This window comes from Zonotrichia albicollis, chromosome 14, assembly GCF_047830755.1.
Source record: "Zonotrichia albicollis isolate bZonAlb1 chromosome 14, bZonAlb1.hap1, whole genome shotgun sequence".
NCBI lineage: Eukaryota > Metazoa > Chordata > Aves > Passeriformes > Passerellidae > Zonotrichia > Zonotrichia albicollis.
This window is the reverse complement of record NC_133832.1, coordinates 14,255,976-14,280,276: the sequence shown is the minus strand read 5'-3', so window position 1 is coordinate 14,280,276 and position 24,301 is coordinate 14,255,976. Positions and strand designations below refer to the sequence as shown.

Genomic DNA, 24,301 nt, shown 5'->3' with positions numbered 1-24,301 from the left:
TGTCAAGCATTTGAACAACTTGCCAAATGGTGCAGGTGGGAGTCAGAGGGCAGAACCACCAGCCAGGAGCCCAAGTGCAAATTCAGCAGTCCCAGGGATAGAAAAGCCTGGGAAAGCTCCGGGATTTTGGTTTTGCCAACACCCCAAGGTGATGCTGCTGTGCAGGTCATGCCCTGCCCCAGGGCTGGGAGTGAGCAGCACAATCCCAGCTGGATTTGCTGCTCCTGGAGGAGCTTTTGGCACCAGCATGGCTCTGCTCCCCAGCCCTGCTCCTGCAGGAGGGTCCCAGGAGCTGGGCTGGAGGCTCAGGGTGCACCCTGCAGTCCTCGGGGCGCAGCACCCCTGGCTGCTGCCAAGGCCATGAACAAACTGCTCTCAGAAGGTCAAGTGGCACGTGGTCACTTTGCTACAGGTTTATTTCCGTGTGAATTAATGAAACAGTACACACAATTCCAAAAAAAAAATAATCATCTTTTATAGGCCCATAATCCTTCTTTCACAGTACAACGCAACAGTAAAGGATTTAGTCAGTGTAAACAGAAGGTCCAATAGTGATCATCAGCTATCACAGATCAGCTGCACAAACACCACAGCTACGGGGTTAATGCCATTACCACACAAACTGACAGTACCAGTACAAATCATAACTTTACCTACAATGCTTTTTCATGTGCAAAAACCATGGAAATTCAATTTACAGAAGAAGGGCACATTCTCTAAATCCTCATGGGGGCTGTGAAGTGCCTCCTCAGGGCTCTTATCTATTTGGCAAAGGTCTCAGGCCCTGATTTTCCAGGGTACCCTCAGCTGCATCTGCAGCACAAGGCATCAGGGCTCTGTCTCTGCACACCAGGCATTCCTGTGTGCTCTGCTGCAGCCCAGCACAGGAAATAATCAGCTGAGGATGAATCCCATTCATTTATGAAATCACTCATTAATTTAAGCCTAAATTCATTCATTGACTAAGGCTATTCAAAACAGCCCTGATTTTATTATCTATGGATCATAATGTAACCCATAAAATCACCATTGGTTAACTTTTTTCTTTTCATGTAACTGAACTGTTATTGGTGTCAAAAATTTGAGGCTTCTGGGTAATGTGATCACAAGTTCACAGTGAGTGGATAAATTACTGAAGTCAAAGGGTGAGAGGAAGAGAGGAATGCAACCACAGCCATGGGAAAACTTCAGCTTGTGGCCACCTCGCAGCAAATTTGCACCTCAGCTGGGAATGCCTGGGAGGGAGCCCCGGGGCAGCAGAACTGTCCTGCACCTTCAACTCTGTAAATTGAATTCATAGTCGGGCTATACAGGAAAAAACAAGAGGTAGTTATTTATCATACCTCTTCAAAAAGGCAGAACGAACAAAAAACAGGATGTAGAAGTGATGCAGTAAACCTAAAATTAACAGGTTTCTACTTTTTTTTTCTCTCTTTTTTTTTGTTTTTTTAAACACATGAAGTTAAGTTACAGACATCATATAAAATGCACACTCACTTTATGGAATTCCTGCATAGTAGGAAACAAAGGCCAGTGCTAATCCAACAGCTTTGTTAACAGCGGGATGCCATTTACAGGTGCAAGGAAGATGCCCCAAATATATCCAAATATAAACAGAGCATTACCTCCCTTCTAGGGAAGTCCTATGGCAACACTTACACATTTTGTTCAGAAGGAAAAAGAAAGCCTTTTCTTGGGGATAAACTGCCAAAATAGTTATAGTTTCACATCCATAAATTTAAGGCAATGTTACTTAGACCTGAGAAAATGAAAAAAAAAAAAAACAAATTGTGTAGATTTATTTTCTCAACTATACATATACACTTGAAACTTCAGGATTTTCTGTCTCCTCCAACTCTCAGGTGGTGCTGGGGAAAACAGCTGTGGGGACAGTGCTCTGAGGTCTCAGGGTCAGATCCGGAGAGATGCAGAGCTTGTTCCAAAGACAGCTAATGGAGCAGGGAGTGCTCGACTCACCTGGCTCTCTTTCATGTAGTTTCATGTAGTTTTTAAATACCTCTGTTTAAGCCCTCTGGAGAGGGTTAACTCCAGAATGGACCTGTAGTGCACCAGTAACCCTGAAAGGTTCGTATAGAAAAACTGTAGATAAAATAGACAATAAAATTACATACAGTAAATTTCCATGATTCCCCTTTCCAGGATAAAAAAAGATGTCAGGGTTAGCAGTTTGACTGCACCTTTAGCCATTCCCATAACTACAGAATAAATCCTTTAACACTAGTGTGAAATCGCAAATTGTTCTGTGCTCTTCCTTGAAAAATAAAAAACCCTAAATTAAAACCAAAAATCAACTCACAAACATTTGTCATTAAATGATAAGAGACACGAGAAAGGTCGGGTGGGGACTGCAGACACACAGCATGCTAAGGAGTTACCAAACAAAGTGCAATGGTTTCTGACTCTGCGGGAGGACGGACGGACAGACGGACGGACGGCTCCCCTTCAGTACCAGCTGGATGCCTCTGGAGAGCTCCGGAGGTACCATGTGGATCTGCAGCCTTAAAGCTGGAGTTTGAGGTGGGCTGTGCTGCTCCACAGCCCCATGTGCAGCTCTGCACACCTTGGCTACATCTGTGACCGCAGGACGGGGACTCGCCCGCGCAGCGACGCGGCCGCTCCCAAAGGTGAAATTTAGTTGCCAAACGAGGATTTTGATGGCTGGTTCGAGAAAGCTGCTTGAGCCACAGCTGAAAGATGGACTGAGACCTAAAATCTGTGCACGCCTGGTGTAGTTTCTGTGGGATCGCCTCCTTCTCCTGAACACAACTACAGACACCAACCATCCCTCTCTCCTGCTCCCACCCCTGCAGCCGGACACCCGCAGCCCTTGCTGCCAGCTTGGCCGGGGTCTGCCATGAGCCCACTAGAGCAGGGCTTGGGCAGAGGGTCACTAAGAAGCAGAAAGTCTCCAGGTTCCCACAGTGAAACAAGTTTATCACCATCCACTGCCTGGTGAGAGGGTCTGAGAGCAGATTTTTTGCTGATATTTCAAACGTGACTATCCAAAGATCAGAGACCAAAAGAAACTCAACAATCCTCATCAGACTAGAAAGCAATTTCCACTGCTCACCAGCAACTCCCTACCCTCCTCTCCCAGGTTCAAAGGATGAACAGGGAGTCACAGCTCCTTTACTCACCCGCTGGGAACTAAACCCTTCATCAAACCACACATTAACGAAGCTCACTGTGTGCAAAAGACTCTGACGCTAAAACAGTTCCACCCTACATAGTGCAGTCAACACAGTTTTTAACTTAAATTTGCAGCTTGTCCTTTACAAGTGCTTGGCAGAGAATATTTATATTCTTTTGACACCATATAAATAATATTTATACAGCTTAGACATTTTGAGACATGCATTAGACTTTAGGTAGTACATACTTCTTGATCATATATGCAGATATTACTGTCAATGAAACCGAGCGACCTTAGGCCGGACCGTGCCTGGCGCTGTCCAGGACGTTTGAGGGCGGCTCCGAATCGTCCATGGGCAGCACCAGGCGTGTGCCCCGGATCACCAGCTCGTGGTCCCCAAAGGCCAGCTCCCTGTCCAGGGCGTCCTCAGAGCTGTTGCCCACGAAGCGCCGGGAGGCGCCGCTGGACGGCACCGAGTCGGCGTTGACCGCGGAGTCGCCGTAGGTCAGGCTGATGTCGCCGTCGTTGAGGATGAGGTCGGAGTCGTCGTCCTTCAGCTGCTCCTGGTTCTGAGGGGAAAACAGGAGGGTCACGGATGTGTTTTATAAAAAATTCTTTCGTTAGGATCTTTGCTCCTGAGAAGCTGAGAGGCTGTAGAATTTTGCAGGCAGCCCCGACATGGGAAGAGATGAGAATCTGACTCCATGTCTCAAAAGGCTTATTTATTATTTTATCATATACATTATATTAAAAAAAAATTATATATTAAAATTATACTAATAGAAGAAAAGATTTCGTCAGAAGGCTAGCAAGGAAAGAAAAGGAATGGAATGATAATAAAATATAAATAATATATGGAATGATAATAAAATATTTGCTTTTACAACTAAACTTTAGTTTTGCTGATAAATGAATATATATATATTATATTAAAACTATATTAAAAGAATAGAAGAAAGGATTTCATCAGAAGGCTTGAAAGGAATAGAAAGGAATGGAATGATAATAAAATCTTGTTACTGACCAGAGTGTCTGAGACGGCTGGGCTGTGATCGACTATTAATTAAAAGCAACCACACGACACCAATCAAAGACGCACCTGGTGCATTCCACACCAGCAGATAATTATTTTTATATTTTGTTCCTGAGGCCTCTCAACTTCTCAGGAGGAAAAATCCTAGCAAAGGGATTTTTCAGAAAATATCATGGCTACAAGAGGACTACTCAAGGACTCACCTCATACGCCTGTGGGCTTGTCAGGCACCGGGCAACAGGGCCACAGCACCCTGGGAGAGTGGTGGTCAGAGGGGGACCACTGTGTGTCAGGAGAGGCTTCAGGTAGCTACAGAGAGGGTTAAGGAGAAAAGAGGAGCAGGGCTGTGTTGGTGAGTAAAGGGCTGGGAGGGCAGCACTGAAGGACTTGGCATTGTGAGGAAATCACAGAAAGAAAAAAACCACAAATGTGTGGAAGCACAGAAGTTGTAACTGTGTGCAATGAGAATGCAACCAAGCACTGCAGGACACAGTCCTGGTAAGACGCTCAGCAGCACTGCTTGTCCCACCACCCTGTGCCCCTCATGCTCACATCACTCCTCCACTAATCACTCCTCCACTAATGCACAGCACAGCATCTGGATGGGAGGAGAGGCATGGATCTACCAAGGGGAACTGCAAGTGTGAAAACCCCCTTCCCTTCTGCCCACCTACTCCTGGGATTAAGGACCCCCAGGATGCCAATCTTGGAGAGCCCAGCTTTGAACAGAACTGCTGCTGCCTTCTCACTGACAGAGGGTGGAAATTGTTATTTCTTGCAGCCCCAGACACGAGTAGGTGCAAACCCAAACACAGCAATGTCAGGGGAAAGCAAACACTGGCTCCCTGCTAAGCAGGGAGGAGCTCATGGTCCCAGGGAGAGGTGTCTGGAGTGGGATCTGACTCAGAACACTCCACTGCTGCCCAAGGATACTTGTGGTCGAAGTTGTACCACATGCGGAACAGCCAAGCGCTCTCAGCCTTCGTGCTCCTCCTCTCGCTCTCTGGGACACCCTGTGGGAGAGAAAAACAGTGAAGAGGGGCAGGACAACATGCCACGAGCTGGATCAGGGCCAAGAGACCCCACAGGACACTGGATTATCCCCAGGGGACAAAAAGAGACACAGACTTCCCCACTGCCTCTTGAGAAGAAGCCTTTGGCTGGGTGTGTAAGGATGCTCACACCACAACAGGCTGCATTTAGCAGCATTCAACATCCTCAGGGAGGTGGTAACAAAGCACAGAGTGACCATTTTGCTGCTACAGCCTTCCAGTGTCTGGCCCCAAGGTTTAAAGTGCCTCAGAGCCAGCAGCTGCACCCAGATATCACATTTAACAGAGACTGACAGATCCAACCTCCATCAGATCTCGCCTGATGCTGCTGCATGCAAATAATTGTATGTTATGGGAACTTCAGGCTTCCTTTTAGTCAGAGAAAAAAATATAAAACTGTTTGGAGGGGACTGTGAATTAAAATTACATATTTCATAGAAATCTGGCTTACAGATTTATGGCCCTGGGCTGCCTGTCACATTTGATGCTTTCTCTCCAGGAGGTGAAAAGCCCAATAAATGGCTCTGAATAAAATGAATCTGCAAGGTGCAAAATCCACACTGAAACCAAGGAGAGCCACAGCCACAGCACAGCCAGCTGCAGACACATGAATGAGACAGCTGGAACCACCAGGCAGAAAAACTCCTGGCAGGGCTGTGGGGCTCCAGCATTGATCTCAGTGTGGTCAGTGGTTCTGGGGCTGCCACAGAACTACCCAGAGGAAAAGGGGTAAGCAAGGGTCGAGGGTACCCATGGGTAAAAGTTGGGCAGATGCTACAAAAAATGAGCCAGTAAATGGTGTTCCTGTACTGCCCTGGACACTGGGATGAGGCAGAGCCTCCATGTCATGCTCACTTTGAAATTTATTTCAAACTCAGCAAGGGAGAGACCGAATCTATTGGAGCAGCAACGAGAACTGACTTAACAGGCCAGCATTGCTTCTGTGCCCTTCTTTCCAGCTGAGTCAAAACAAGGCTCATGAAAAGCAGAGAGCACAGAAAAGCTGTGACTGCAAACTCTTTCACAGGGGGAGCTAAAACCTCCTGCAGCTGGAAGAAAGCAGAGCACAGACAAGACATTCACAGGGTCAGGATGTGACCCCAGCAGAGCACACTCACCACGTTCTCCTGATCCGCATCCACACCGACCCTGCGAGGAGAGAACAGGCACAGGGTCACACACCAACAAGCACAGTCACACAGCATGCCAGGGAGAACAGGCACAGAGTCACACACTAGGCCAGGGAGAACAGGCACAGTCACACACCAACAAGCACACAGTCACACAGCACACCAGGGAGAATAAGCACAGTGTCACACATCAGGCCAGGGAGAACAGGCACAGAGTCACACAGCACACCAGGGAGAACAGGCACAGTCCCACACCACGCCAGGGCAGGGATCAGGGGAAGGACAATGCAGGATGTGCCTCTGCTCTCTGCAAGCCCAGCAGCCTGAGCAGGGAGCAGGTTGTGCAGAGCCAGGGCAGCCCACACTGACCGGATGTTGAGGCAGGACAGCATGGCCGTGGTGCCCCCGCCGAACACCCAGACGGTGAAGAAGACGATGAGCAGGGTGGTGCTGAACATCATCTGCCGCGCGTAGGTGGCCGTGTCGCGGATGGCCAGCGCGAAGGCCATGGCCCCACGGAGCCCTGAGGGAGGGGACAGCACACAGCTGGGTCAGCACAGCCCCCCATGGCCCCCACGGGCAGCTCCCCACCTGGGGCTTGCACCCTGCTGCCCCCCATGCTGGGACATCACCACAGTGATGGTTTTGTCACCTCTCTTTCCGAACCCAGAAAGGCAAACCCTCCTCCTGCTCCGTGCCAGGGGCTTGAAGCAGAACAGGAGGAGCTCTGTCACCCTGATTTTTTAAGTTTTTCTAAAAAAGAATCATCCTCATATCCACATACAGAAACAACCAATGGCCCTCAACCTTCATAAAAACCACCAAATCCTGAAAATCATCAACGATGCCCTAATCGACCTCCCAGCACCATCAAATATCTCAACATGATGAAACTTCTGATGTTTACATTTTTGTAACAAACTTTCTTACACACTTTAGGTAAATAACTTATTGTTTTGGATTCTTTTATGGAGGAGGAGAAATTTGATGGACTGTTTGTTTGTCCAGTGTCATTGGAGAGGTGGCTCTGTCACCCTCCAATCCACTGTCACTTTTGGAAATCTATACATGTTGGAGTCAGAAATTAAAACTCTCTTTTTACCTTGAGAGAGCTGCATGTCCACATTGTGTTATTTTGTGTCCCATAGTAACAGAACTCATTCCTACATCTCAGACCACGGAGTCCCTTCCTGCCCAGCCTCCCCCCCACACATTGCCCATAAGAGATTTAGAGTTGAATAAGGAATATTTCCAGCTTCTCACCATAAGGAACCACCATGAATACACCACAAACCCCTTCATTATCTAACAGCAGGCTGAAAAAGCAAAAAGCTCTTAGGAATCAGCTCATCCATCAGCCCCAATACCTGATTTCCCTCATGCTCCCACCCTGACATGGTCAAGAGGAAGGATGCAGTAACGTACCAGCAAACATCATCATGTGCTGCAAATTCGTTCCAATCTTATTTCTTCTCCCCAAATTCAGTAAAAATGACAATGGGTAAATATTGGCAGCTCTTCCTAGGAAGATAGCAAGCTGTATTTGCACATGTTAAGGAAATTGCTCTTCCTGTGTCTCCCATCACATCCCACCTGCACACAGAGCCAGTCTCTATGCCCAAAGGGAACTGGGAGCTGCACAAACACCAGTGCTGCGGCTGCAAAGAAAACAATCCAGCCCTGAGTGTTGCAGCACTGTGGGAAGAGCAGGCTACTGCCTCACTGAAACACAGCACAGACTGCAATTCAGAATATCACACAGAGACAAGCACAAATAAACACAGGGAATGATGAAAGGACATGTTAGACAAGTGAGAGGAGAGAAAAAACACCATTGCCCACAGTATGCTCTCTGCTGCCCGGTCCATTTTGCACCCCAAGAATTATCTGTCTTCTGTGAGGCTCAAGTTATCACAGCTATGACAACCCCTCTGACATTCCCCAGAATGCCACACTTCACAGCTGGGTTTGAAGCTTTAAGCCAAGTCTCATTCCCAAAGATTATTCAGCAAAATGAAAGCAGCAGCAGTTGAGAAGGAAAAAAAAAATCTAATACTCTTTCTGTTTTCATAGCCTGCGAGATACAAGAATCACCAGCCCCTTCATATTGCTTTTTATCTTTGAAGCTGTATCTTTTAATACCAGCACCCAGATGGCAAAAATAATCTTGGAGCCAGTATTCAGCACAGCCTTGAATAATATGGAAAATGCTTCTAGCTTTTATGTTCTTTCCTGAACACCATCATTTGCATAAGAGACGTATTTCATGATCTCTCTCATGAATGAGCTATTTCATCAGCGAGTTAGCCAGTTCCCACTGAAGAGGCACAGCACAAAATTTCAATCTAACAGCCCAAATTTCATTTCTCTGCTCTCCACCCCTTCTGCCCCACTGCAACCCCATAAAAGCTGAGCAGGGAAATTCAGCTGAGCCGCTGAAAACCCACAGACCAGCACTGGCAAAAATGTTTTGTTTACCAGTATAAACTTGCATCAGTGCTGACAAAGGGTGAAAATTCTGCACATTTAACTGGCTTCCCTGTGATGTGAAAAAAAAATTCCTTCAAAATTCTTGTTTTTCTGAGACATACCAGGGCCCTTGTTCCCATTAGCATCAGCCTGCAGAACAGGAAATCCTTTCTCATGACATCATTTAGAGGCATCCACTGTGGCTGTAACTGTGCTGTTTGACCAAAAAAAGGCTTTTTTCAGGGTTAACCAAGGGCACTGGCAGAGAAAAGAGGAAATAAATGGCTAAACCAGGCAGCCCCCCTTGGCAAAGCCCCTCCTGGTGGCACATGACAAAGCCTGGCTCTGGCATCACAGTCACACTGAATGATGAGTCCCTGCAGCAGCTGATTCCGATGCCCACAAGAGGAGAGAAGACAAGAGGGAAAAAAAACCAACAGAAAAGCTGGAAAAAAAATCTCCACCTTCTTAAAATAACCAGCAAAGGCACCACTACATGGCAGAAATCCCCTTTTAAAAATAAAGCTAGACTGACTGAAAAAAAACCAAACCCACACATTTGAAAGAAAAACAGAAATTGGGAATGAGGCACCTCTCCCTTTCTTTCTGTCTCATAAATTGGGCTCCAAAGGATACAAAGGCTCCCACCACAAAGGTAGGGTTGAAGACATGGTTCTGGAAGGTGAACAGTGCAAGTCCCATGTAGGAGAAGATGAAGTTTTCTGCCAAGAAATTCAGAAGCTCAAACAACTGAAAGAGAAAAACAAATTAAAAGTGAGTTAGACATAATATAGATTTAACAAGAAAAGCATGTTAGCCCATCCATCATGCAATAAATGCTTCTGCAGATGCAACCCTAGTGAAAAGCAGCTGTAAGAAGACAGATGCACCTAATTCTGGTTAGACGGAAGGGGAAAAAAAAACTGAATTTGAAATTCAGAGAGGCTGAAGGGGTCTGAGGAGTTCTCACCTGCTTAGTTCTGTGTTGTGACTCTGTAGATAAGTTGTTATAGGTATAATGGGCCTGTGTGATCCCACAGAAGAGCACAGCCACCACACCTGGGGAGCAGAGCATCACATTAGAGTCCTGGTCAGGAAAAGGGAGCTGAGCTGCACCCCAGGCCTGGAGGGAACTGAATGCAGGAACCCCAGAACCCAGAATGACTGAACTTCTGCAGGCAGAGGGACAGCCCTGGCTGCAATCAATACTGAGGGAAGCACAACTCAGTGGCCCCATCATCCCTGCAGATGCCCATGGCAGGGGCAGGGCTGTGCTGGAGCTTGCCTGTAAAGCCACACGCCTCAGCCAGCAGGAACGTGCTCCAGGACATGAGGAAGAACAAGCCAGTCTCCAGCAAAGGAAACTCCCGAAGTTTGGTGAACTTGGTGACGTTGCAGCTGGTTAAGGACAATTTGGAGAGACACTGCAGGCTAAGAGCAAATCAAATTCCAATTGTGCATCACAGCTACACAGTCTGCCCCTAAAAAGGTTATGGCACTGTCCTTCATTAATTTAGGGAAAACAAATTAAACAGCTGGGTGAAATGCAGTGCAGCAAAAAATAAATAAGCTGTTATGCAAACACTTGGGAAAAAAACCAAACAGTGAAAAGGATATTAAAGCTGTCACAACTCCAGTAGCTGCTCCCATTGCAAAAGATCCACTGAATATCCCCAGGAAGATCCCAATGGACTTGAACATGGCTGTGACATCAAACGTGTGGCTGTTGTCACCCGCTGGCTGATAGGCAACTATTGAGCTGCAGGAGGAGGGAAAGCACAAGAACAAATCTGCTCAGTCTGGAGGGAGAGGCACCTCACGGTGCTACACAAGCCTTGCAAAATGCTACAGCTGCTGCAAACACCAAGCCTGAGCAGCCAGGGAGACACAACACCCTGCAATCCCTGGGATCACAGCGTGCAGGGGCTGCACACCCTCCCTGTCCTGGGGAGCTTGGGATCAGCCACCCCCCAAGCTGGATGTGCAGTTACTCCTGGACATTGGAGAGCAGGGGACCAAAGCCCATGCCCAGTGTGACATGTGGTGTTTATGGTGGTATCTGGGGAGTTTGCCACCAGCTCTCTGTAAGGCCAGGCGCTGTGGGACCACGAAGCATTCAAGTGGGAAATCTACATCTCTCCAGCGAGGGAGCTGCTGTGAACATCCCTGGAGAGCTGTAACTGCTCCTGTTCTGCCACATTTAACATGCACTGCACTTAGTCTGCACTGCTCTGAGCTCCAAAGTGCAATACCACAGGGCAGCCAAGGCAGACAGTGCCATGCACAGCAGCAGCACCATTCCCTGCATCCACCAGAGCTCAACAGACCTTGGTGGTGAGATGGCAAACAGGTCTGCAGTGCCCTCAGTCTGCTCCCTCCTAACTCCTGATGAGCTGAGCCTTGCATTAGTCACTGTTCTACCTGGAAAGGCTGAGATACAGGGGGACCCTAATCCAGCTCCTAAATCCCATTTATCATCTCCTTACATCACCTTCCTTGCTGTAAACTTCTTGGAAACATTAACTTCCTAGTTAGCAATCCCTTGGCTCACTCTGGTAAAACTCCTGGATGTGAACTTTAAACATTCACTGTTAAAACTGCTGAGAACAGACACTCACTGCCCTGCACACACATCTTGCAGCTTTCTCCCCTAACTCTACACCAACATTTTTCTGCAACAGAAATTACAAACCTCCCCTTTCCAACACAGGTAACTTCCCTTGCTAAACTTCCCTGCTTTTAATATAGCTCATTTTTCTGCATTGCCTTTTACACTGCAAGCAGCAGATTTCTCTGTGCTTTAATTCCTTTCATCAATTCCATCTTATACTCCTCATTCACCAACATGTTTTTATTCTGGGTTTTCAGATTTGTTTTTTTTTTTTTTAATCCAGACTGGTTTCACTTCCCCTCTATAACTAACTCCTTGAATGTTGGTTTTGCATTTTAACCTCATACAGTTCTCCTTCCGGTTTTGTTTTTGCATTGCCAATAAGGCACTATTTCCAGCTGCCCTTTATTTCCCCTTTTGCTGCCCATGGAGCTTCCTGTGGTGTTTAATCCCTGCAAATCCTCCCTCTGGAAGAAGCAGGTTGGGATCCTGCAGCTGCATTTACCCCTCTGCTCCCAAACTGCCGCTCTGGCACCTCCCTGCCCACCAGCTTTCAGTTCTGGGTTCAATTCCTCTTCATCCTGCAACAAGCTCCTGCTGCCAAGCCACACCAGGCCAAGACAGGAACAGAAAGGCACAGATCCTGCTCCTTAAGCACAGAACAAACATTTGCCCAGGGCTCAAAGCAGAGAGGAGCCTTGGGGCACCCAGAATGGGAAAAGCCCCTGAAGAGCCCACCTCCCCATCCTCCCCTGCCTGCAGTGCTGGGGCAAAATAAAATAACTGCTGAGTGAACCCACAGCTGCTGCCTTGGTGCAAATTATCCTGTTCTGGGGAGGGGGTGGCCTGAGCTCAGCTTGTGGAGAGAGGAAAGCAGGAAATCAGAGCAACAGCTCCAGAGCTGGCACTGCAGCAGAGCAAGAGGCAAATCCCTGCCGAGATCCACCAGGAATTCCATTCCTCTGAAGCTGAATCCACCCACTCCCACCCAGAACCTGCCATGGTGAAGATAATGAGTTCTTTTTGCCAGCACAGGCTGAAAGACCCCATCCCCTCCTCACTCATGACCGCTTCTGAAACCCAGTCTGGCTGTGCAGCGTTTGCTCTCACACCAGCAGTGACACATCCAGCAGAAAAGCCAGAGTGAGCAACACAAAGAGTTCCAGAAACCCCAACAGAAACACTCGATTCAGTAAATACAACACACAGCTCAGTGTGTTGCTGCTGCCTCCAGTGAAACCCACACAAGCAGCACACTGGAGTGACAAGTATTCCAGAAATATTTTCTCCATTAGTCTCAGCTATATGTTAAGCTGTCACCATTGCAGGTAGTATATATTACTGAACAAATTGCAGTGATGACAACACAGTGAAAATGCAGATAAAATATATCCTGCATGCAAAGGACATAAAATATTAAAGATTATAAAACATTCCTTAGAAAGGCAGCAAGTTTCCCATGTGTTCAGGCAAGGGCATTAACTCCAGCTGTAAGAACATTAACTCCTCAAAGTGGGGAGAGAAAGGACACAGCTGCTTCACCAGCTATTTCCACCCAAACAAAAGAGGGGTTTGCAGGTGGGAAGCAATGCAGGCAGGAGCAAAGCCATCAGCAAGGGGTTTCAGTGGGATCTTGTGGCTGACAAGGAGACTTGGTGCTTTTCCTGTTTCAGAGGGATATAAAAACTTCCCACAAAAGCAAAACAAACTCATCCATCACGCAGGGGGAAGTTGTAAGGGCAATGTGGAATCCCAAGCAGTGGTAAGCAATGAGGACATGCATCAGAATGTCACCACAGCTTTTTGGGACGCTTAGATGCTCTTGCAAACACCCATTGTTCCTGTTTTACAGGGGCAAGGCTATCCCCCAGCTGCTGACATGTAACACAGGTAACAATTGTAAATAAAAGCAGGGGACACTTACGAAGACAGCACGATGGCAACGGCATCGTTGAGGACACTTTCACCAAAGAGAAGGGCATAGAGCTCCACATCCACCTGCAGCTCGTGGAATATGGCAAGGACGGTCACTGACAAATAGAAAAATAGAAAAATAGAGAGACATTCAAAAAGGTGCTGTTATTTTGATGTAATCAAAGACTAAATGTCCTTTTTAGAAAGCTGCCTTCCTGCACATCTGTGCCACTGCTGCGATGCTGCCAGCTGCCCCTCGTGCTCTCTTGGATAGTCTTCCTTCTGCTCTTTCAGATTTGGATTTGATTCATCATTTCCCTCCTCCTTTCACTAAAACACATCTTGGCCTATTGAATCTTTTGCAGGCAGACACAAACAAACTCTGCTCTGAGCTTCCCAGGGTCTGAGCTCATGGGCTGGGCCACAGTACCAGGCTGGCATGAGCCACCCAGCTGCAGGGATGCTCTCAGCTCAGAGCATCAGGGAGAGCCCTCCTGCACCTGCAGAAGGCCAGAAGGACCAGGCTTGTCCAGGATGATGACTGCTTGTCCTTTCCATTCCTGATACTCTCAGAGAAATCCTTGGATTCAACACATTCTAAGTGCCAGCACAGACACACAACATTTCAGATCTGACTGGAAATAGCCAGGCATCGGCTCAAACCCCATGTGGGGGTTTCTGTGATTTAGGACCACATGGCAGAGATCAGAGTTCCCCCAAGCTCTTCTGTGATCCAGCAACTCCAAGAAGATAATGAAAAGCAGCAGGTTTTGCATATCAACCTCACAGAAACATCACAACATCCAAAGCAAGCAGGATGTAACACATGGTGCATCGGGCACAGTTCAGGCTGAGGGCTGAGCCAATGCCAAACAACTTCTGTGAGTCTTTTCAAACAGCACTCAGGGCACACTGAGGGGAGTTTAACCCATTTATGCACAGGGAAATGTTCCATTTCTACCTGTGAAATCTTCTTGCTCCTATTTCAAGCCCAAAGAAGGGACAGGACACTGACAGCTCATGTGCCGCATTTCTCAGCATTAGAAGATTTGCAGCCCTGCTCAGCAAAGGGCAGGAGCAAACAGAGCCATTTTTGTGGCCCTGTGTTTTTACATGAAATGAGAGCATGCAAGTAAACAGCTACCACATACCAGCTATCATGAACTAACTTCAATTATTTGGAGAAGGCATGTTTTTCACAGTTTTGATTTATAAAGTGCATGAGTAAACCAAGGTGCCACAACTCCTCAGTGCAGCTCATTAAGATGTCTCATTAATCTAATTTCAATTAGATTAGACCCTGTCAAAATCCAACCAAACTGGAAGCAGGAGAAAACAGCTAAACTAACTAAAACTATCAACTGAACCCTCCTCACATTACACATCTTGTTCTGCAACAGCTGCTGGCATCACAGGGTGGCAGAGACACAATGCCAAACCCCAGCAAAGTCAGGAGAGAAGTTGCCTAGGACTTTACTACAAATAAGGATTCAGGAAAGCAGAGGTTTGGAAACTGTATTGCACATACTGAAGAAAATTAAAAAGCATAGAGACAAATCTGACTTCGAAGAATGTCACAAATAAATTAAGCTTGAAAATTCAGATGGAAGGAACTTGCAAGGGTTTCAGACTTTCTTTCTTCCCCTCTGCCCCACAAGTCAAACCAGCCCAAAACGCAGGGAAAGCCTGTAACCCACCTGGGTCAGTGGCTGACACGATGGCCCCAAACAGGAGGCAGTCAGTGAAGTAGAAATCTCCCCCGAGCTGCCCGGTGACTTTCATCAGCGCCACGCAGCCGTACACCACGGAGCTGGGGAGCACAGGAGGCAGTTACATCTCTGCAGGGCACTAAAACAACATCCACGTGGCCTTGCTTTCCCTGCATTTACCAGATTGAAGCTATCCAAATGCCAGAACACCAAAGAACTGCATGGGATGCACAGAGCCTGGTGAAACCCCAGGGCAGTGACCTTGGGGGTGAATGCTGGACCACCCACACCAAAGCACCCTCTGAACTGGAGCACAAACGTGGTGCCAGGAGGGAACTGGGACCAGAACTCCTCCAGGAGCACAACATGCCTAAAGAAAAGCAGCAGCCAGGCTTATAGGGTCACAAGATTACTTTGCAGTGCTGCACATTAACACAGTTCAGTGAAGTCACTTTGGACTGACTCTGAAATGCCCAAAACTTTCAGTGAGGAGCAGATAATGCAGATGCTGAGTTTGCTTGAATCCACTGGAGTCCAGTGGAGAACACCCTGTGTCAGCCTGTGGGCTACTGTCCAGAGTGGGAACCATCCAGCAGCCTCTGCACTGAGGGATAAACAATTTGAAACACATCTGTGCTCACTAGACACCCACCTCTATGATCTTGCCCTCCACTCTTGTGCTTCAAGTTTAGGAGGCTTTATGCTTCCAATAATTTGAAGTTGCTGATTTATCAAGACAATTTTCTCTGAAGTGTGAAACTTTCCTTGCCATGAACAACTATTCTCATGGGATGCTCAGATGCTGAGAGAGCACTTCACAATTAGACAGCAACCACCCTGCCCACACAGCAGAAGTTTGCACAGTAAATAGTATTATTTGCTGCTGCAGAGCAGCAGTAGCAGAGCCTGTGTGACCTTTCAGGGCTGGGATTAGCAGCTTCAGCTCCAGGCTTAGAGCACTTCTCCCAAGCACAGCTGAAAGCCCTGTGGAAGAACCAGACCAGCTCCATCTACTCACCCAATCACCAGGCAGGAAATGGCAGTGCCAAGGAAAGCATAAGCCAGGATGGATCCCAAGTTTCTGAAGAAATGCCTCTAGCAGGAGAAAAAAAAATCAAAAACTGAATTATATTTTGCTAACAATTTGTTTCAAGCCTGCACAAGCACCCACAGTGTCCACAGCAACTTGGACCCAGCTCAGACACCATGAGCTGGAAAGGCACAGGGTGCCCACTACAGCCCATGCCAGACCAGGAGTTAATGCAGCATTAATAAACATGAATGTGCCATGTTCTCATAGCTGGGTGTTTAATGAGGTGCCATTCCAAGGCCTGGGAACTGATTTCCTAACCCAGCAGCATTCCTCCTTCCTTCTCCCGCAAGCTAAACTGCATCATTCCCCTCTCCTTCCAAGTCAGCATTTCAGAGAGCTGCTGCTTTCTAAAACTTTCCCACACTCCCATGTGCTTGGAAAGCTGGGATGGCTGAAATGGCCTGGCTGACCCCAAAAACCCCTGCTGGGAAGAGCTGAAGTCACTGACCCTTCCCAGGGCAGAGGGGCAGACAAGAATGACAGGGGCACTCTCAGCTCTGCTTCCCACAATCCCACATTTGCTGGGTAAAACCATACCCACCCCCACAGCCTCAGCCTGCTGAGCAAGCATTAAAGCACTCACAAGTATTAAAAATTCTCTGGAGGCAGAGGAACTAAAAACATCAGCACTGTAAAGGCACGTACCCTTTTCAAGCTGTAGCCTGCATAAAATATAATGGGGGGAAGCAAAATGTTGAAGAATACTTCAGGATCAAAAGTCACCTGTTAAGAAAGAAAAAAAAAAAAAACAACCAACAGTAGAATGATTTGTTAAAATTTTGCAAGACAAAATACAAGACAGTAATATATGGAGGAAGCCCTGTACTCCCACCATGTGAAACCTGTTGGGTCTGGGATCTTCTGAAGACAAATCCCAGAGCTTAAATGAAGATGAGCTAAAACTAGAGTTTCATTACATTGTGCTCAACACATAATTTACTGCTCATCACAATCACAAGTTAAAAAACCAAAATAAAACCATTTAATCCAGCAGATGCAGGACCCATCCCCATGGAGGGCATGGGAAGCACCGCTCACCTCCCCAGTCACTCCTCCCTTACCTTCCTCAGCATCTCATTATCCTGGACATTGTTGAGCTCCTGGGCACTGATCTCCCCCTTCAGGGTGTACTCATAGAACTTGCCACTGACGTTGACTAGCAGCGTGGCAGGGCTGCTCTGCACCTGGCAGCTCAGGGTGACGTTGTTGACGTCGCTGGGGACGTGGATGCCGTAGCGCAGGACCACGCCGACCAGGACACCTGGGAGGGACACAGCTCTGTGAGACAAACCACAGCACACCCCAGAGTGATGATCCCTCTCTGAGCAGGAATGCAGCACCAGGATCCTGGCCCCTGCTCAGCTGCTGAGCACAATCACAACCCAATAATTGAATTGAACCATCCTCGTCCCTGTGTGCCAGGTGAATGCTCCATCCTCATGGGGAGTTCCTAACACAGCCATGGACAAGTCCTGAAGGATTTGAACCACTCAGAAATCAGTCAGACCCTCACTCCAGGGCAGCCAACATTGAGGGCACACTGAGTTTTTTAAGGTAAGCAGCTCACACTGCTGGGCCAGGCGCTGCTCACATGTGCCCAAAGTGTGCCCCTTGCACACCTTGAAACCTGACATTTATCCATTAAACTCTTCATTTTGGCAGGGATTAAAGATGATACCCAGCAATCACTCTGATCATTCTGAGGCTGCAGCACCATGCAGCCTCGTTCGAGCCCTCCCTGTTTTTATAAAACCACATTTTGAAATATAAACACATAAAACTATTTCCCAATCCAGGTCGACCATCCAGATCTACTCCTTGCCCCTGCAAACTTCAGCTCTGCACCACAAACAGCAGCCCCAGGGCAGCCCCATGAGGCAGCTCTGCCTCCAGCTCAGCTAAGAAGGGGCATTTTGGAGTTAATTTGCAAGTCAGCAATTTATAAGGCATTTTTCTTTTGTTGTCTGAGGTCTCAAACCCAGATTCAAGTGTGTTGAGTGCTCTCCTGGCAGAGTGTTTTGACATCTGCAGGCTGGGGAAGAGGGGTGTCCCACAAGACACCTTTCCATGTAGCCTTCAGCACAAAAGGGTTTGGAAACTCCTTGATTGAGGCGGCCCCGAGGTGCTACAGAAATCCTGGATCCCAACCCCATCCCTGAACCACACATTTATGAAAAGCTTTCAGCCACGTGGGAACTGAACCCAGACCGCAGCGCTCTGAAGCCTTCTCCATTTGCCTCCCAGGACACTCCTGCTCCTGATTGCTGCCTTAATTAAAGACTTGCTCTGTGTTCCTACAGACAGGGCACAGCCTGGCAGGAACACCCAACTCTTCCTGTGCCACCACTCTCAGGGCAGAGCCTGGCAGGACACTGTGGGGCCACAGCTCGTTCAGCACCTCCTGCAGCCAGCTCTGATCAGCCACACACTTTTGGACTCCTCCTCCCTTGGCCACAGCTTTTCCAGGACAAGATTTGCCTTTTTTTCTGATGGTGAAAAGAAAAGCTCCCACGTCCTATCTCAGGGGTGCCACACACAGCAGGGCCACCAGAGCACACACTCAGGCCATAAGCACAGGCAGAGGAGTGGCTGCACACAGAGTCACCACTGCTGACCTACAACAGCTCAGCTCAGGGACTGGGCAGCCCAAAACCTGCTCTACTACAGCACTTTGCAGCACAGGTGAGCTAAAAGGCTACAGGTGCTTTTAAACCATGCACCATCAACCAAGTGCTCACCACTCTGGACTTTATCCTGCCCTGAATCACCCCAAGAGCCACAGAACAGCTCCCTCTGGGCACTGCCAGCTCCAGCAAGAAGAGTTCAGGGCACATCACACTGTGCAGAGCAGCTGAGGGCTCTTTTACACCACCATCACTTACAGGGGACACCAAAAGTAATTCTTTAGATTACTTTTCTGTCAGTCTCTGCTCCTGTGATCTTCCAGTGCTCCAGAAATAAAGGTATAGAATGAAAGCAAGTGTGTCAGCACATCATGATGCCACAGCATGTATTCACAGGAGCATGTGGCAGTGGCTGCAAGGCACCACAGCAGTGGGACAGAACACCTCATTTTCCTTTCACCCAGCAGATGACAATCCTAGAGATACCAGGGGAAACAACCAAAACCCTTCACTGGGACAAAAGGAGTTTCAAAGGGTTATTTACATCTGCTTATGGCTATTAAGGTACACCACACTTTGCAGCCCTTGAGAACTATCTGGGGTGACTTTTAAAAAGTTTTTTCTTAAAAGGAAAACAATTATTTCAGAGGTTCATGCAGAAATCAGAAACCAGCAGCTGCCTGCCCTTGCTGAAATGGAAGGAAACCCACCCAGCAATCCCTTTAACACCCAGGCTAAACACTGTGAGAGGAGAGACCCCACAGAGGAAGGAGGGACAGACAGAAGGAGTCCCTGCTGTGAATTCAGAAGGAACCCTGAGTCACTGCCCCTCCACCCTTAATCCCTGTGCCAAAGCAGTGCTACATCTGATAGCACCCCTGCTCCTCTGCCATCTCCTTACCCAGGCACCTGCTCCTGGCCCCGTGTGCCAGCCAAGCTCCAGACAGGGCCAAATTCCCACTCTGGCCAGGAATGGGGTAAGGGAAAAGGGACAGATAAACCTACAACATCTGCCAAAGACCCCTGTTTGGGTGTGCCCAAATCATACTTTTTGTTTTGCTCAGGAAGAGGCTGCCTGGGAGGTTGCCACTGGGGAAAGACACCCACGTGCAAATACACAAATGCACAAATTGCTCCTGGGCACTGAGTGTGACCCTGCCACAGAGACACTGACAGAGTTACCTGCAGGGAAAGCATCCTGCTGCTCTGCTGCACACCAATTATCCCACCAACATCAAATGGCCCCACCAGCAGCCCCTCCTGCCCCATGGTGGGTCTGACCAACCCTCCCTACCCAACGATGCTCACGGGAGGCACCTGGCACAAACCTGACATGGTTTCCCAGGCACCAGCCCAGTCCTGAGCTCAGGACACCTGGAGCCAGCCCAGGGGACCCTGTGGGTGCTCCTGGTTCTGAGAGGCTCTCAGGAAATGGATCTGACTCTCCTGGCACTCTCAGGGCTGCCCCAGCAGCAGCCTGTGAGCCAGTATCGACACGCTCCTGCTGCCAGCTTCACAAAACTGAGCCCTGCGAGGGAGCTGAGCTGAGCACAGGGAACACAGCGCTGAGGAAGCTGCCAGCTGAAAGCTGCAAGGAGTTGAGAAGCTGAAGGCAAAGCCGGCAAATTAATTGAGTTCTTTTATGCAAAGTGCAAGAGATTATTTTCATTGCATTTCTCCCGACTTCATTAAAAAGAACAAAAGCCCATGGGGTTTTTTTTTTAAGGTGCTGTTGAACATTTCCGAGGTAATGTTTTAAATGAAGACTAATATATTACCAACCCCAGCACTTAACAACAATGGAAGCAGACAGGATCCCCAGGGGAGCATTAATCTGGACACCAAAAGGGAAGAAAAATGTAACAGCTGAAGACATCCTGACAGCAAGCAGTTTAGACACACACGATTCACAGGTCAAGTGGGAACAAGCACAAGGAAACTAAACTTTTAGAGAAGCTCCTGCACCTCCACCATCAGACTCTGAGAACTGAAACAAAATTGTTCAATTAATCATCCTAAATGCTGAGCACCTCAGATGTGGGAACCTCATTTTAAACACTGAAATTTAGCTTAAGGGCTACTAAGCACCTATTGTCTATCACTGAAATTACTCCAGCCTGTGCCCAGCTCCTGAACATCAGCTCTGAGCTGACAGTGTGATGTGCACGACAGAAATCCACCCGGAGCAAGTGCTTGTAACTTCCAGTAAAAACAAAGACAGCAAAGAAACTGATGTGTTTTGTGAAAAGAGATATATGCACAACTTTTGACTTAGTTGTTGTTGGGTTTTTTAAACAGAAAAAGACAAGCTTTTGCAAATTGCTCCTCTTGTTAAGATTTCAGGGTCTGTTTTGCAGTCCCTCCCACATTTTCAGTGACCTTCCTTGGGGCTAAAAGCATCACAGGGAGCCAGGGACAGGGATACCTCCTTTATTCCCTGCAGATTTCAAGTTGTCACAGTAAAACAACAGCATGTCACCACTCCTTGGGAATTACACATCCCTTTTTCTATGGCACACGCCACTACCTGAGAAGCAATGCCAAAAGCCTTTACACTGAGGAAAACTTGGGATTTTTTGCATGATCAGACAGGTGACATTACTGATTTCACCAGCAATTCCCTAAGCACAGTCTGCAGAAGAGCAGACAAAAAAGGTGCATTTTATGGATCAGCAGGAGACTGAAACAACCCAGGCAGTGCTCTGAGAGTAAAGTGAGCACTCGGGTACATCAGGGAGAAAGGATAATCAAGAGGAAGAAATGTCCAGGAGAAGAAGAACACGGTTAAGGGCAAGTGTGAAAGCATGAAAGGAATAGAAAGTGAAAGCTCTGAGGCAGCAGGAGGGAGAAGACCTTCCATGCTGGAATCATGTCCTCCCACAGGAGGTGACCATCCCCACCAGGTGCTGTGCAGGAGGCCAGAAACACCTGAACCCCCCTGAGCAGTGGCTGGAAGGAATGTGAAAATGCAGAGCAGTATTCTGTGCCCCTGGAAAAGCAGGGCAGGATTTTGTGCCCCTGGAAAAACAAAACAGGATTTCGTGCCTGTGCAATGACACAAGTGCCTCCACCCCTTCATTTGGAAGGACACTTCCAATTAACTGAAACTTGGGATCACAAAAGCCAGTGGCCCAAACAGGTCAAGTCACAGCCTTTGGATCAAAGCTTTCTGCTGGGTGGGAGATTCAGCCACGTCTGGCTCTGTGTGGTCACACATCACCCCCAGGCAGCAAGGGCCACACAGAGGACAGACACTAACTACAGCACACAGCAGGAGATGCCTTCTCAACCCTGAATTCAACAAACCATCCCTCGATACAGACCCGTGGCCACGTTAATCATTCTCCAGCACACCTCCCAGTCCTGCTTTGGTTGACTCAAAGTGATGCCAGGCAATCCAGGGAGAGCCATGCATGGCCCTGTCATACCTTGGTTCAGGCCACTTCACAAGGCCATGTCACCTCAGGAAATCACATTAAAACCCAAATATCTATAGCCCCACAGCACTGACCCCCAGCCTTGCTTCACTTCCCGTGGGATACACATGGGTTTTCTCTCCAAGAGGTCCTGTCACAACAGGAGGGACTCCAAAGCTTGGGCACACAGGTCCCCAGGCAGCAGGACAGAAGGCTGCTGACTCTGCAAGCCCCTGAGCGTGGCAAACCGTGGGAGAATCTCCCAAATGGCCTCTCCAGTCTTCTTGGGCAGCTTCTGGAAATCTGGATGCTCTAAACACATGTTGGAAACACAGCATGTGGTTTCACAGAATGGTTTGGGTCACAAGGGGACCTTGATGATCATCCAGCTCCAAACACCCTGTGGGCAGGGACACCTTCCACTGGACCAGGTTGCTCAGAGCCCCAACCATCCAGGGATGTAAGGCTCCTGACCAGTGCAACAACAGCTGCTGTGTGCTGCCCCAAGTCCCCACTCTCAACCCTCGGGCAGGTGAGTGTGACCTGCCAGTGCTTGGGGACGTGGGAGCCCATGACCCTGCCAGCTTCACCCTGCGAGGCCGTCTGGAAAAACCCAACTAATTCCTCCCTGCCAGAGATTTGGGAGTAACTCAGCCTTTGAGAGCCCTCCATATCTCGGGTTTGGAAAACAACCAACCCTCCCTCCAGCACCACCCAGATAAGGCTCAGCAGCACGGGGCTGTGCCGGTGACACGGCTGCACATACAGAGAATGTGCCGTGTCCCCACACAGCCCCAAACCAGCCCTGGGGGAGCCATCAGGGGAGAACGGGAGGGCTCGCACTAACCGGGAGAAGGATGCTGTGCTGGTCCCACTCGGGGCTTGCCGGCTCCGCAGCCAGCCCAGCCCTATAGCCAGCCCCGCAGGCAGGCCCATAGCCGGCCCAGCCCTATAGCCAGCCCCATAGCCAACCCCGCAGGCAGCCCCGGGGTGCCCGGGAAGCCCGGCACCGGCCGGGATGCGCTCCCGGCGCTCGGGGCAGCTCCGCCCGGTGTCCCGGGAAGGGAGCGCGGGCTGCACTGCACGCGTGAGGAGGGCACCGCTCACCGTAGATCATGGCCAGCCCGGTCTCGTGGAGGAAGCGAGCGCGGCGGTGCTTGAAGAGCCAGATAGTGAGGATGGTGAGGGTGAGCAGCAGGATGAAAACCAGCAGGTTGGCGCTGTCCTGGCGGTGACTCTCCTCCGCCGCCTTCTCGGACACGATCTCCTCCTCCAGCGCCCCGGGACGCGCCGCCGCCACCTCGGCGCCCGCCGCCCCCCGCGCCCACAGCCCCGCGGCTGCCGCCAGCACCGGCCCCGGCCCCGCCATCGCCCCGGCACCGGCCCGGCCCCGCCGCCACCAGGAAGCGGCTCTGGGCGCAGGCGCCGGGGGCGGGAGCAGCGCCGGGAGCCCGGATAGGGACGGGCCGGCAGCGACGGAGCGGGAGAGGGGCGGCGGGAACGGCGGGGAGGGGGTGAGGGCGGCGCTGGCAGCTCCTGAGGCGGGGTTCGGGAGGGGAAGGGCGGCGGGGGCTGCCGTGAGCACTGGGAGAAGTCCCAGGGAACGGGATGCGAGGCTCGAAGAAGGGGGAAGGTGATTAGAACTCAAAAGCGTTTGCAAGAGGGAAGAGAAATTCCCAAATAGATCTGTTGCAAGGTGTTGTTTGTGCGTTGGAGGGATGTCCTGCAGGACACACCCCGGCTCATGGGGACACGGGTGTCCCTTCCATGCCTTCACACCGTGCCCAGGCGTGTGTTTGGTGCCAAGAGCCGCCGTCAGCCCCGAAGGGGGGTTAGGGTAAACTTCCCACATTTTTTACCAAGAAATAGAGGCAAGATGCGTGTAGCCCGTGGGTTAAGGGTTGTAATAAATGCCAGTGATCAACTTAAAGGTAACTTGTAGGAAACGTCCTCGAAGAATTACCTTTGTGCCTTGGGGGCATGGAAGACCCAGGATGCTTGGCTGTGACCCTGGTGTTTCCTCGCCTTGCCCCAAGCCTGGCTCGGCCAGAGCCGTCCCTCCAGCACGTGTTGTGTGCATCCCTTCACCCCGTTTT

The 24,301-nt window shown here is 49.2% G+C and overlaps 1 protein-coding gene across 2 annotated transcripts; it reads right to left on the bottom strand.

Moving 5' to 3' along the window:
- Positions 1 to 391: 391 nt before the first annotated feature.
- Positions 392 to 23,664, bottom strand: SLC9A6 (solute carrier family 9 member A6). 2 transcript variants are annotated; one of them, XM_074551301.1, is made up of 16 exons: positions 23,313 to 23,664; positions 17,227 to 17,426; positions 16,811 to 16,888; positions 16,091 to 16,167; positions 15,061 to 15,173; positions 13,374 to 13,479; positions 10,468 to 10,597; positions 10,124 to 10,262; positions 9,809 to 9,897; positions 9,475 to 9,588; positions 7,795 to 7,906; positions 6,739 to 6,892; positions 6,358 to 6,388; positions 5,121 to 5,200; positions 4,391 to 4,496; positions 392 to 3,723 (listed from the first exon to the last, which is right to left on the bottom strand). In XM_074551301.1, exons 1-16 carry the CDS (start codon positions 23,572 to 23,574, stop codon positions 3,448 to 3,450), a joined length of 2,067 nt encoding a protein of 688 aa, XP_074407402.1. In that variant the 5' UTR covers positions 23,575 to 23,664; the 3' UTR covers positions 392 to 3,447. The 2 variants fall into 2 exon arrangements, with proteins under 2 accessions (XP_074407402.1, XP_074407401.1); XM_074551300.1 differs by having other exon boundaries at positions 10,124 to 10,229; positions 10,456 to 10,597; positions 23,313 to 23,589.
- Between the last annotated feature and the right edge of the window lie 637 nt (positions 23,665 to 24,301).